Source organism: Lathyrus oleraceus, chromosome 2, assembly GCF_024323335.1.
Source record: "Lathyrus oleraceus cultivar Zhongwan6 chromosome 2, CAAS_Psat_ZW6_1.0, whole genome shotgun sequence".
Lineage (NCBI taxonomy): Eukaryota > Viridiplantae > Streptophyta > Magnoliopsida > Fabales > Fabaceae > Lathyrus > Lathyrus oleraceus.
The window spans coordinates 437,444,802-437,459,386 of NC_066580.1; the positions used below are offsets into that span (position 1 = coordinate 437,444,802).

The 14,585-nt window shown below is 36.7% G+C and overlaps 1 protein-coding gene across 1 annotated transcript; it reads right to left on the reverse strand.

Annotated features, from left to right (window-relative positions):
• Positions 1-1,448: 1,448 nt before the first annotated feature.
• Positions 1,449-14,221, reverse strand: LOC127120088 (phospholipase D delta). The gene is made up of 10 exons (XM_051050468.1): positions 12,954-14,221; positions 12,756-12,872; positions 12,254-12,448; positions 10,264-10,569; positions 10,072-10,140; positions 9,771-9,918; positions 9,071-9,219; positions 8,262-8,414; positions 2,320-2,520; positions 1,449-1,994 (listed from the first exon to the last, which is right to left on the reverse strand). The coding sequence occupies exons 1-10, from the start codon at positions 13,890-13,892 to the stop codon at positions 1,698-1,700; spliced, it is 2,574 nt and encodes an 857-aa protein (XP_050906425.1). The 5' UTR covers positions 13,893-14,221; the 3' UTR covers positions 1,449-1,697.
• Positions 14,222-14,585: the final 364 nt, after the last annotated feature.

Sequence of the window (14,585 nt, forward strand, 5' to 3'; positions counted from 1 at the left end):
GACTGCTCCTTACCTCTGGAAATCTAAGCACTCCTATCACGGGCTTTTGTGATGTCTGACCCATATGACAGGAGATCTACATCTGGGGCCTGCATTTTCCTATGTACAAATCTGGTTTCTTGGTGGACTAAAAAGCAAACTCTGGTTGTTAGGTCAAGTGTTGAGGCATAATATAGAAGTCTGGCCCATGCTACAACTGAGATTCTCTGGCTTCAATCCTTACTCCAAAAATTTCACATCAAGCATCAGACTCCCACTGTCTTGTGTGATAATTTAAGTGTAGTTTCACTTGCTCACAACCTTTTTTTTTACATGCCAGAACCAAACACATAGAACTCGACGTTTTTTTTTTGTCAAAGAGAAGGTGCTCAGCAAGAATCAGACTATCTCTCATCTTCCTGCATCTAACCAGTGGACCGATGTCCTAACAAAGTCCTTCTCTACTAATAGGTTTCTATTTCTTAAAAGCAAACTTAAAGTGTTTTACAAGCTCTGACTTAATCAATCAACATAGGTTTGGAGGGATATTAGGATTGTAGGATAAAAGGCTGGTATTAACCTTGTAACAAGGAATTGGGCATGATTCAATTCCCTTATCCTTCCCTCTAGTTTCGTAACAGAATAAGTAATCAGTCAGAGTTCAATTTGTATGTAACAACCTATGTAACAACCTATAAATTTCCATTGATGTAACATAGTAAGGAAAATAATTCAATTCAGTTACATTCTCTATCTATATTCTCTTTCATCTTCTTTCTACGATTCTCTCAAATTTAACAATACATTCTTTAAAACATATCTGTATTGGTTAGACATGAAAGAAATTCAGTCTCAATTCAAATATTTAGGAATATTTAAGATTGTACTGTCTTGATGTAGGTGATTAAAAGTGAAGGTATAACCTCTATATCTTGATGGTGATTAAAAGTGTAGGTATCACCTCTGGCATGTTTAAGAACAAATGTAGGTGTATAGGTTAGATTTGATGGCTAGCTCTGTCAGCTAATGAAATCTTTCCCGATCTATTTTAATATAATTGTTTGGCTATTTAAAAAAAAAATTGAAACTAGTTTTAATTTGGTTGCCGTTATTTTTATTTTTAGTATGTAAACGTTATAATTCTGGTTGACTTTAACAAAAAGTGTTTTTTATCAAATATCCATGAGGTGTTGGATGAATCCAAGGTGCACAAAGAATCATTATGAAGTTATCAAATATCCATGAGTCCAAGGTCCACCAAGAATCATTATGAAGAATCATTATGAAGTTATCAAATATCCATGAGTCCAAGGTCCACCAAGAATCATTATGAAGAATCGTTATGAAGGTGATCTGAGTTAAACTTGACGCAATTTTAATTCCTGTGTGGGATTTCCAATAGAAACCAATTATGATCCTATAAAGGAATCACTAATTTAAATTTCGGGGCAATGTGTGTAGAGTGCAGATTTAGTTGCAGAAAACTATTACTGCCACATATAGTAGTCATACAATTGACACAACAATCTACAATACAATTGACAATATACAAATTAGTCATCTTTTTTTACAAATGTGGATTGTTTCCTATGTAAAAGGTTTACGATTTGAACAATCTAGAATTCAATTCTAGAAAACAAAACATTTCACTCCAGTGTTATTTCGTGTGAAGAGGGACACAACAAATATTCACCAAAACTTCAAATGAATTAAGGAGTTTACGTTGTTAAGATATCTGGAATTGTGGCAGAATGAGCCCCCAATATCTTACCACCAGCATCTGGGAAACTGTCACAGTCGGGTAATGAGCTGACCAGCCCATCAGAATCAATTTGTACAGGATACTTAAGAAGATGTCCCTGTATAAGTGACAATTCGTCGGAAGAGTAAATTCTCCAATTATTGGTTGCAATTTCATTCACTTTCCGTACACACTCCAATCTCTCTGGTTCTTTAAAAGTTTCATCTAACATGCCAAGATGCTCTGCCCAAAGTGACATTCTGTAACCATAAATCTGCAAGAATAAAAACGATCACAGATATGCATTAGAGTTAAGAAATTCAACATTAATAATCAATTTTTCTGAACATAGTATAGAAAGTACAAGAGAAACATAGTTGAAGAGTCAAACTATAAATTATTTTTGTTTGGTTTATACATACACAATTTAGTAATTTAAGAAATTGGGGGGGAAGTCATTAACATTTCTGGTAGGATAAGGGTTATTTTAAGGATGAGGTATGATTTACAGCTCATTGTGTTTGGCTGCAATATTACGAAATTTTCAAATAGAAAAGTTGCTGATAGAGTTTAAATTAAGCTAATTAATAAATACAAACCTGTCCACGTGGATGTCTTTTCCTCGCAGACCATGTGTAATGAGGTTGATATGAACCCATAGCTATCTCAGTATCTTTAGTACCAGCCATAGATCTTTGGTTTATGTTGGCAGATCCGACTATAACATATTCATCATCCACGATCATCCCCTTGGCATGCACATAAATCATATTTCGGCGATATTTATATGCTCCAGAGACCTGACCAAAAAAATCACAACATATCGGTGATCAGTGTCTACCATTTAAGATAAGTATTTCAAAAGTCAAGTAGAATTTGGATATTATAAGAATCATGTAAACTGGAACATATAATCAGAAGAAAAAGAAAAAACTGTTTTGTTGGATGAATTGTAAAATACCATCTACAATCTGAATAGTATATAAAGAAAAATCTATCCTCACTCTCAGCTATTCAAATGTATTAAAAATATATTTTCAACTTGTATGTCCCTTCCTTTTCTATAATCATAAAGAATATTTGGCAAAACACAAATTTCAGCATTTTTTACAATTTGATCATTGTTGGAAATTTCGTCTTCATAGCTGTCTGCCTCCAGCCGCCGTCTAATTGCGGCATTTGGGCCGTCATTGCAGCCCCCGTCGCCTTCATTGTGTTGGGTGTAAATGGGTAAATTTAGTTCCACATTGCCTAGAAATATGACCTATATGACCTATATAGTGTGTAAAAAATTTGAACATCCCTCACCTTACAGGCCGGTTTTGTAAGGTTGAATTAGACCAAACACAAACTCTAAAATAATATCAAAGCCTATGCTAGATTTGCTGCTAGGCTTACAGCACCATCCACACTTCCGGCTTACGATTCGTTCCTAACAGCCTAAAGCTGCGGCGGCATTTGGGTTGCCTTCATTGCATCCTCCAATACTAAAGTGAAAAACGCCGTCAATAAACGGTCATATGTATTGGAAGAAGTAACCAATGTTTATTGGTCTATATGATTTCCTTATCTATAGTAGATGATTGTGAGATGAGTAGCTTTAGTAGCTTTTAGTAGCTTCCCTTCCCATATGGTACCACATCAGCATAACTAACCAAAAGCAAGTTATGACTAAGTGTAGGATAAGACAACTTTGGTGTAGGATAAAACTAGCTATATAGCTACCAATATTCAGTTGTAACTGAATCAATTCAGTCATTGTAACATGGGCTCAATTCAGTCATTGCAACATGGGCTTGATTCAGTCATTGCAACATGGGCTTAACTTGTTGACGCCATATGAGAAAAAAATTCTCATCTAACTGCCCTTGATTTTATCTCATCTAACATGGTATCATAGAGCCTTGAGATCTACGACATCCTAAATTCTTCCATGACAGATCTTCCCAGGGTCACCTTTCAACACAAAATTTCATAGAAATTAGATGAGAATTTTTTTTTCTCATATGGCGTCAACAAGTTGAGCCTATGACCAATCCTCACAACCTTCAATTGATTCCTTTTCTTTTGACATTCCAACTCAGTGCCTTTCGATTGCTGATCAAAATGTAGGAACTGAAAATCCTACGTATTGTCCTTGGATCACACAAGATCAGTTGTTGCTCTCATGACTTCAGTCCATGCAATCATGACCAGAGTCGCTGGCTGCCTTCGTGCTCATCGGGTTTAAGATTGCATCCACGCACATTTCAAAAAGTTCATTTGTGTTCTTCAGCAACGCTCTAAATTGCAAGCAACAACTCTATCTCACATTGTACTGGTGAAGAGTATCTCCTTTGTATCAAGGTGTTGATTGACTTGACTCTCTTGCTTCCGTAGGTGATCCCTTCCTCCTTCACAACACGTTCATTTGATACTTTTAAGGTCTACCTCATGACTTTAGTCAATAATTTTGTTATTGAAAGCAAGTTTGAATGGACTCAACTTGAGAAAGTTGAAGCTCTCCATCTTGCGCATGAAATGCATCTTAAAAAGTCCAAGAAAGTCACTGTCTCTAAAACAACTACAATCAATCTATAACACAAACGAAGAGTCTTGTTGATTTTCCCCAGCAATCCCCTCTGCTCCTTAGGGTGAGGATTAGGCGGTCCAAGCACAACATACAATGCCTTAGTGCTCAATTTCCCTGGCTAGGGTAGAGTTGGTCGTGGTCAGGACGAGCATGACCGTGGCAGGTTCAACAATATCCAATGTCAAATTTGCTTCAAATTTGGTCATATTGCTACTATGTGCAACCACCACTTCAATCAACATTATCAAGCACCTCTTCCTATTGATTTTCAAAATTACACAAGCCTTGAAGCACCTTATGCAAGCTTAAATGCACCTAATGGTTTGTCCTATGGCTTTCCGAACACATGGATTCATCCTCAACCTCCACCCCACCCCACCCTACCATGCCTCAGAATTTCCCGACACCTAATGCCATGATCACCAACACTACCCCTTTACAATCCATCTCGATTCTCTGACTTTGGTGCATCCTATCATGTCACGGATAGTTTACAAAACATTCATCAACAAATGTCGTTTGAAGGACAAGAGCGGATTATCATAGGCAATGGCCAAGGGTTGTCTATTCTATCTTCTGGTTCCTCTCATTTCTCCTCTCCATGTAATCCTATTGTTCCTTTAGTTATGCACAATTTACTTATGTTCCTTCCGTTACCAAAATCTTATATGTGTGTGTAAATTTGCTAAAGGTAACTTGTATATTTTGATTATATCCTAATCATTTCGTTAAAATCTCAGACCATTGATTCTATCTTGCTAGAAGGCTCAGTAGGACCAGATGACCTCTATGAATTCCCAAGTCTTCAAGCCTAGCATCTTGGCTAGCTCAACAACACTTATAATACTTTTGTTTGTAATTCTTCTAGTACTCATGTTGACATTATGTCATGTAGCTCTTATTTTCTTTGCCATTTAAGGTTAGGTGATCCTAATGAAAACACTTCATATCATGTTCTTCATCAATGTAACATTCCAATTTCAAGAAATAAAAAGGATTTTATGTTTTGTTCGGCTTGTTGTGTGGGAAAAGCACACAAACTTCACTATCTACCTTCATACACTCACTACAACACACCATTAAAACAAATATAATAACACACCATTAGAACAAATATAGTGACCTATAGGACCTTGCCTCATTCAAATAATCTAATGCTCTTTTAGTTTCTAAACGGTTTATAGATATGGTTGAGCTTCAATTTGGCCTCCCCATTAAGCCCTTACAAACTAATTGGGCTGGTGAATTCAGACCATTCACCAAGTTTCTCGGTGACATTGAGATTATACACAAACTAATTGGGCTGGTGAATTCAGACCATTCACCAAGTTTCTCGGTGACATTGAGATTATACACAAACTAATTTGTCTCCATACTAACCATCAAAATGGTGTAATAGAGAGAAAACATAGACACATTATGGATCTTGGCCTTACTCTACTTAGCCATGCCCTTCTTCCCTTAAAATACTAGACCATGCTTTCATCACTTATGTTTTCTCATAAACACGCTACCTACTATTTCCCTCCATCAAGCCACACCCTACTATGCTCATTTTGGTCAACCCCGGACTACAAATTCTTAAAAGCGTTAGGTTGTGCTTGCTTTCCCTTCCTCGGGCCTTATAAACTCTCATAAGTTTGACTTTAGATCCCATAAATGTTCGTCCTTAGGCTATTTCACCACTCATAAAGGCTATAAGTGTCTATTTCCTAATGGTTGATTGTATATCTCCAAAGATGCTTTGTTTAATGAATCTCTCTTTCCATGTCTTCATCTATTTGAACATAAGACTCCTAAGTTTCCTAAGTCATCTAGTTCTCCTCACCCTGTCTCTCTTAGCCCTCTTCCTACCATTACTACAACATTTCCTATGACCTTTCCTCCATTGCCATCACAATCACCTACTTGTAATATCATTCCTTCTACCCTAAACTCTATCATTGTTTCAAACAACACTCCTTACATCGGTCTACTCTTGACTTATAACACTTGTTCTCAACCCTCATCCATCACCTCTACCTGAACCAACCCCTCTCCCTACTACATCAACAATAACCACATCTGAGTTTTCTCCAACATCCATATTTGGCTCATCTTCACCCCCAACATCACCATTGAATTCCATTCCAATATACTGACCTCAACTTAACAATACCCATACTATGCAAACTGGAATCAAGAGAGCCATCTCTACCCCTAGAATTCATCCCTCTATCTTCCTTACCAATTCTGAACCTAATGGTTGTCTTCTATGGTTAGAGTTTTGGCTTAACCCATCCTTATAAAACCGGGGTGTCACTCTTTTCAAGCTCTATGTCTAACCAATGTGAAACTTGGGATTTTCCCAGTACAACCCCTCACCTTACTATTGAACTATGTCATTCAAGCATTACCAAAACTATTGAAACCCACCTTCTGCTTTTCTCTCTACTTTTACCTTCAACTCTTAATCATCCACTGCTTATCTCTTGGCCTATGTGGATGACATTATCTTTACTGGCGGCAACTCGCCTAGTCTTTTGACCACCATCACTAATCATAAACTACACTAATTGTTGCTCTGAAACAACTTGGTGAATTAGACTAGACTACTTCCTTAGTATTAAAATAAGGACACAGCCCTTTCGGTCTCTTCTATTGAGTTAAACCAAGTATAATAGTGATTTATTGCGCAGGATACTAATGCAAGATGCTAACTCAACATCTACTCCCATGACTGCCACTGCCAAACTTTCAAAAGTTGGCTCTGCACCTTTTGATGACCCTACTCTGCTCAGGTCAGTAATAGGGCTCTTCAATATGCTACTATCACAAGACCTGAATTGAGTTACTTTACTCTATGAATTAGGTGTCAGTTAATGGTCAATCCTTTGGATTCCCATTGGTAAGCAGTAAAAAGGATTCTACACCTTGCATTCTCTCAACAACCTTACTCATTTCATGGAGTTTGTGAGGCAGATTGGGCTGTTGGCTCGGATGACCGCTGGTCAACTTCTAGCAGTGTCATATATTTTAATCCCAACTCAATATCTTGGTGGTCAAGAAAGAAAACTGCGGTAACAAACTTGAGTCTGGATATAGAAGTCTGGATTCCCATTCGTAAGCAGTAAAAAGGATTCTACACCCTGCATTCTCTCAACTTCCTTACTCCTTCCATGGAGTTTGTGAGGCAGATTGGGCTGTTGGCTCGGATGACCGCTGGTCAACTTCTGGCAGTGTCATCTATTTTTATCCCAACTCAATATCTTGGTGGTCAAGAAAGAAAACTGTGGTAACAAACTTGAGTCTGGATGTAGAAGTCTAGCCTTGACTACTATTGAGATGCTTTGGCTACAGACTCTTCTTCATGAGCTCAAAGTTTCAATTGCTCCTCCTGTTATTTTCTGTGACAGTGAAAGTGCAGTGGCTATGGCTCACAGTCCTGTTTTCATGCCATGACTAGGCACATGGAAATAGATTTGTTGTTTGTTCGAGAGAAGGTTCTAGCCAAACAATTGCAAGTTCTGCACATTCCTGGTGCTAACCAAAAGGAAAATATTTTGACCAAGCCTGTCTCCAATGAGAAGTGACAAGATTGTTACCTTCAAGACTAAACTCAAGGTGGCTTTGTTGTCTCAGAATTCCCATCTTGATCTTCAGAGGAGGGGGGATAAGTAGTTTTAGTAGAAGCTTACTTTCCCAGTTGTTGCCCCGTCGGCATAACTAACCAAAAGTTAGTTATGACTGAGTGTGGGATAATGCAACTTTTGTGTAGGATTAGAATGGCTATATAACTACCTATATTCAGTTGCAACTGAATCAATTTAATCATTACAACAGTTTTTTAGAATGGAATGAATCACTTTCCTCTCGATTTTATCTCGTCTAACAATATGTTAAAGAACTACAATTTAGAGATGCATAGAAGAAAAGAATATGATATGCTGAAGCCGTAAACAAATTGGACTATTTATATGGAAAATTTACCGGTGCACCATTTGTGCCTGAGCTTTCTTCATTGAAATGTTCTCGGTTTCCAAGGCAATAGAAATTGAGGTAATCTTGTGGGTGCACGTCATTAAGTTGCATTGATTTCAATTCTTTAGCAACGACAGTATACATCATTTGCATTGTCTGAGCCTGTATATAAAACACACAGAATTGAGCATAAACACTATGTTTTTTTGTTGCTTTTTTTTTATCTTTTGACTCGTAAATCAGAAAAGTCTTCTAATGTCGGGTAGACTTTGCACAGTTAAATACAGGTTTTGAAACCATTCATGGGAACAATAAATAGATTTTGATAAGATACCGCCACACTGACAACAAACCAGCATTTGTGAGAGCTCAATCCTTTGATTTCCTCATTGACAATTACTTACCCTGTGCTCTCTAAAATGCACTAAAGAGAATCCAGGTTCTAGGACTTCATAATCAGATATTGTAAATTTCTATGATGAAACTAGTTTATAAACTGTTGGGAGTCCCGAAGTGATGTGGTCTAAACAGTTCCATATGAGCAGCAGGAGCATTATTCGAGATCAAAACAATCATCACTTTACAAGTCAGTTTTGTGCGGTTGAGTTAATTAGTTAAGTCCAACTCAAATTTTAAGATAGTATTACAGCTTATCTTAGATTCTGATTGTGAGAGGTATTGAGAATCCCACAGTGATATGGCCAAAAAAAGTCGTTATAAGTGGGGGACAACCATCTTCTTAGAAGGCTGGTTTTGTGGGGTTAAGTTAGATCCAACCAAAATTCTACGATAAGTTTTGATATTAGATAATCACATACCTGCCAGAAAAGAATTTCTTGCACAGCTCCTGATTTAGGATCACCTTCTGGCCACATCGGTAAAACAATATAAATAGCAAATTTCTCATTAGCTCTGATTTTACTAGCAATTTTCAGTGCCAATTCCATTGGGATAAGATTATCAGCCCCTGACCACAAAAGAAAACAATGAGTTTAACATTGACTATAGACAGGATGTTGAATATTATCTCATTATCTTTGAAATCCTTTTTCTTTTCCTTTTGCTAAATGAAATATGTAGAAATTAAGAAATTAATGTCTTAAGAAAATAATATGTAGAAATTAAGAAATTAATGTCTTAAGAAAATAGTATGATTCCCTCAACAACAAAAGATATGATTAAATTTGTTTTTTTTAGGAAAAAAGATAAAGTTTATTATGACAAAGGAAAAGATTACACAGTTGGGTGGAAAAAAATAATCTGTAGAAAATAAAAATATTACAGCTACAATAATCATTTAATCAAATAAGGACCTGATTCACACTATACTAACAACATTATTTTTTTTTACCGGATTAACTTTTGAAAGGGATGTAGGTTATAAAATTAATATACACTCAACATTTTCCTCATAACATTAAAACTTCAAGCAATTTCTTTTGTCCATTACAGAGGAAACCACCTCACTTAAATATAGACAGTTATCCTGTTTTTCGTAAACATAACATTTAACCTAACCTGCATCTTTGTAAGATGGCCATGCATATGAAGATCCGATGAAGTATTGGTTTTCGATATAAATGAAATGTTGAGCAGATCTGATAGCTTGGATGTATCCTGTTTGAATGCTTTTGTCTATAACCAAACTTTTAGCACAAATGAGATTCTGCATCCAAAATATGTAAATATGATTAAGATCAATTCATACATAATATCTCAAACTCAATAAATATCTTCTTTGCATAGCTCGTCCAAGTTAACATATTATATGTACAGATATAAAAGGATGGACAGTGAAGTAAAATGGCAGTTAATAGACCTGGGATAGAGCAACATCAACACGTTTGGGAAATCCTTTCAAGGATCCTGAATCAATGGAGCGGAAGATCTGAAAAATCACGTGTAGCCCAATAAGAGTTGGAAAACAAAGATGAATTGAATCATCTCCAAAATCAAGAAAGAATAACATGCAAGTAATATTTACTTAAAACCAAATTTGCTTTTTGCCAACCTGGACATGCCAGTTTTCAGGATTATCTTCTTTCGAAACACATACTAAAGGATCATCCCCTGGAACAGTTGTATAATCATCCTTTGAGGTACGATGAGAAGGACTTAATATCCATGAGATGCGTTCTACTCTTATTAAAGCATCGTCATTCCACTGAGAAGCTTTTTTAAAAAGAAATGCAAACTCTTTCCACTTAGTTGCTTTTCTCCATCGTTGTTCAAAATTAATAAGAATATCATATGCAGCAGGTCCATCGATTCTGCAGTGCAAATCATGCCACGGTTGTCTCGGAGCCCTTGTTCCAGACTATCACAAAAAACAAACAAAAATAAAATCAGGGAGCAGTAATGATAAATCAGTTTATGTATCATTTATTATTAAAAAAGAAAAGAGAGGAACAGAAATCGAAGTGTTACAATGTTATAACTAAACCATATTGCCTATAGCAAATTGGTAGCTAACCAGAACTGCAAAATCTGTCTTTTTTACTGCATAATCCATAGATGTACAATAACAGATACAAGATAATTAAAACTTGTACCAATATTTTTTTCTTTATTTTGAAAATGCAAAATCTATTAATATAATTTAGACTAAGCACAAGACATGCAAAGAACAGAGTAGTCAATAGCAGACAATAGTGGCACTATAGTGGGATAGCGGAGGCCGGCCGCTATGGGAAGAGCCTTAGCGGTGCAGACACTATAGCGGACGCTATCAGGTTAATAGCAAGATAGAGGAGCGGAGCGGTTTCTGGCCCACTATCCTTTCCGCTCTGAAAAACCGAAATTACCCCTTAAATTTAAAAAGTTAAGTGTAGTTTTGGTTTTCTCAATCAAATTTGAGTTGAGACTCAACCTTAACCTTTTTTCATCCTCGTTTCTGCACTTAAGTTTGAATTTTGGGATGTAATGTTTCGATTAAGACTTGTTGATGTTGATTAAGAGTTTCACTCAAAACATGGCTGTTTGAGTGGTTTTTTATTCAGTTTTGTGCTTTGATTTATGAATATTTTATGGGGTTTGAGTTTTGTTTAATTTTACATTAAATATATATGTTTATAATTATTATATGTAATTTGTTCAAAAAATAGTTAAATAGCCGTCATCCCACTATATGTTATCCCACTTTTAGGACCGGCAGCTCTGCGCCGCTATCCGAGATTGACTACTCTAGTAAAGAATAGATCAATAAAAAGAAGAATAGATCAATAAATAAACGTACACTGCAAAAGAAGTTGGTCATACAAGCAAGATAGCAAGGGAAAAAAACAAAACAAAAAACATTAGATATTTGAGCTAACAATTATAATTGGTTCCTCCCTAGCATTCAACCATCAAACAAAGTCCAATAAATTGGATATCTAAGATTGTTCTAGATTGTGTGTCAAAAAGGATTACTCTAGATTGTTATTTGGAAGCAGAAAACATAATCAGGATACTCTAAACAATGTCTTGTCTAGGTAGTACAGTCCACTATTAGGGTAAGAATGAAGGGTATCTTAAGTTCTGGTAAGTGGTAACAAACCAGAATGGTAGATAGGGGTGGCGTAGCTCCTATGATCCAATACTATAGGTGACATCACATATAATATTACAAAAGATAAATTGCTATTAGTTTTAATATCCTTGGGGACAACATTCAACCAACTTAACTACATCTAAACAAGACTTTTCATACAACCTAATCATGTATCCCTACAATTCAACCCTGTAACTAGGGAGTTCATTAAGACATTACCAATGATATATCACATACTCTAAATACTTGGTGGACAAATCATACATAATCAAAGTCTACAAGGCACGTCTCGTAAAATCTTTAAAATGTAATCCTCTGACCTTGTAACTTAGGGGTTTAATCAAAACATAATGAATAATGTAACCAGAAAACAGTCCATTGAAAGAGTTTATACAGGGATATCTCCAATCCCAACAAATAAAAAGAAATAAATGCAATGTTCATTTGTCCAATTGGGATGACAACTTACAGGAAATGTAGGATTGTGGAAATCACCGGCAAATACAGTATCGAGATCACGAAAAAGTCGATGCTCGGGTGTGTCATAGCGTCCATCACACAAATCAAGACCTCCTATAAAAGTGGATATCCTTCTGTTATTACCAGAAGCCTGTGTGTCCACAATAACACATTTTTGGTGGTGTGTGAAGACAGTTCCAACAACCTGCATAACACCATATCACAAGCAACTTCACTACATTGTTTGTTTCAAAAGACCTAAAACAATTTAACCAAATCATAACTTATAAGAAGAAGAAGAAATTTAACTTCATTTTGAATCAACAAAAAAAACATACCCACAATTTAGAGCTAAAACCATAAAACACAAGGTATTTCAAATTTGACTCCACTGACTATTAATTCAAAGAATTCTATTTCCCAACAATATACATTAATTATGTATCAACTTAATGAAACAACAAAATGAAATTTACACTGCTACCTACAAATATTTACCAACCAATACTTGCCTGTTGTTTAATGAAGCTCATCTTACTGCTAGCATAGCGAGGCGCCAAAACACACATGACAGAAGAATGTTTGAAAAACTTCTTTGTTTCCTCATCATGAGTCATCATTACTCCAGTCTACACCAAACATGAAAAATACACAATAAGCAAAAGCATAGCAGCCAAAAAATGATGAATGCAAACATTCGAGTTTCTTACCGACTTGAAGAAGACCTTATCATGGGAAGTTTTATCATCCCAAACGAGCAATAAAACTCTCACCCCTTCTTCAGACTTATACTTGAGTAATTCACCAAGTGTTAAATCCCCACCCCGCGGAAGAGGTCTAGAAGGTTCCCTAACAAGCCTCACTTTATGGTAAATTGACCAACCGACTAAATAAACCATGTGATGAGCTTCTGTTATAGCATAACATATATCTTCCCAACAATTCTCCGGTTTATAAACGTTACCATTATCAAGCTCAATCTCCGGTACAGTTCCATGGGGACAATGTGCGTCTTGGTAAAGCCTCACCAAACTTCCCTTCCTCACCGGAAAATATGTGTGCCTCACTCCTTTGTGCTCGGGATCAGCCGCAATGCCGCGAAGGTATAGAGGATTCTGGTCCACCGCCGTGAACTTCATTTCCAAATGAAGCGCAGTGTCCTGTTTCGGCGGTTTACCATTGGTCCCAAGAATAGGAAACCAACCGGAAATAGTCTCGCCGGTGGCAACTCTCTGTGCCGGAATCTTAACTGTTCCCATAGTTTGAGAACCAAAAACATCATCATCTTTGACACGAAATTCCAAATCGGCAACCGAATGTGCTAACGGAATGTTAAACCGTTCCTTCCACTCAGGATTCGGCGAGTTCTTAAGCACTCGCGTCCGTGCAACCGTAGCTTGCGGCACCATAACAGTGACATAAGGATCACTCGTAATGATCTTTCTCCGGTGTCGGTGCTCCTTATGAGTGATCTCATCCGCTGCATCAGAAGTTGAATTGTATTTAATAGTGTCGCAAGCGGTAACGCAGCGGCGGAAACGCTCCGAAACGATGTCCATATTAGGTAACCGGCGAGCCGCAATTATCGTCAAGTCCAAGTCGCCGTGGAGAGAGGTAAAACCATTTCCGTCAGCGCCGGTTTCCGCCATCGCGTTCGTGCTAACGTGCGCCGGGTGTAAAGTAAAATAATACTAGGATTTTGAGAAAAGCGAAAGAGAAAAAGGGATTTTATATGTAATTTCCCTTTTTCTCAAGGCATTGGGAACGAGAAGCGAGGGTTTGTTATTGTTATGGCTTGCAAAAGTGGGAGTGGAATAATGGAATAAGCATAACGTAACAGTTTGAGTTTGAAGGAGAGTGGTTAAGTTCGGGAACGTGATTTGTTTTTATGTTTATGATTTGGATTTTCTTTCTTTTTCTTTCCTTTTTTTAGCGACAAAAACCAGTTTCTCTGCACCTCGCTGGCGTCGCTTCTTTACAAGATTTCGTGCTTAATTTGTGAATTTTATTTTATTATAATTGTTTTTTTGTTTTATTTAATAGTTAAAAAAATTCTTTATGTAACCCGTGGACTTCGAGAGAGAACGTGGAACGGAATCGAAAACGCTCAACGGGACGTGGATTAATTTATTAGAGATTTTTCTTAGTTGTCAAAGTAAATATATGTGAAATCAATTTTGATATGTATTTAGATCTTAATCGTGATTTGCTGTGCAATTAATTAAGGGTTGGATGATGTGATGAAACTTACAAGTCATGAAACTTGAGTTGTTGGTGGCTGGTACTGGTAGGTGTTAAAAAGGAAGTGGGGCCATGTTCGTGGGTCTCTGATATCGACCCTC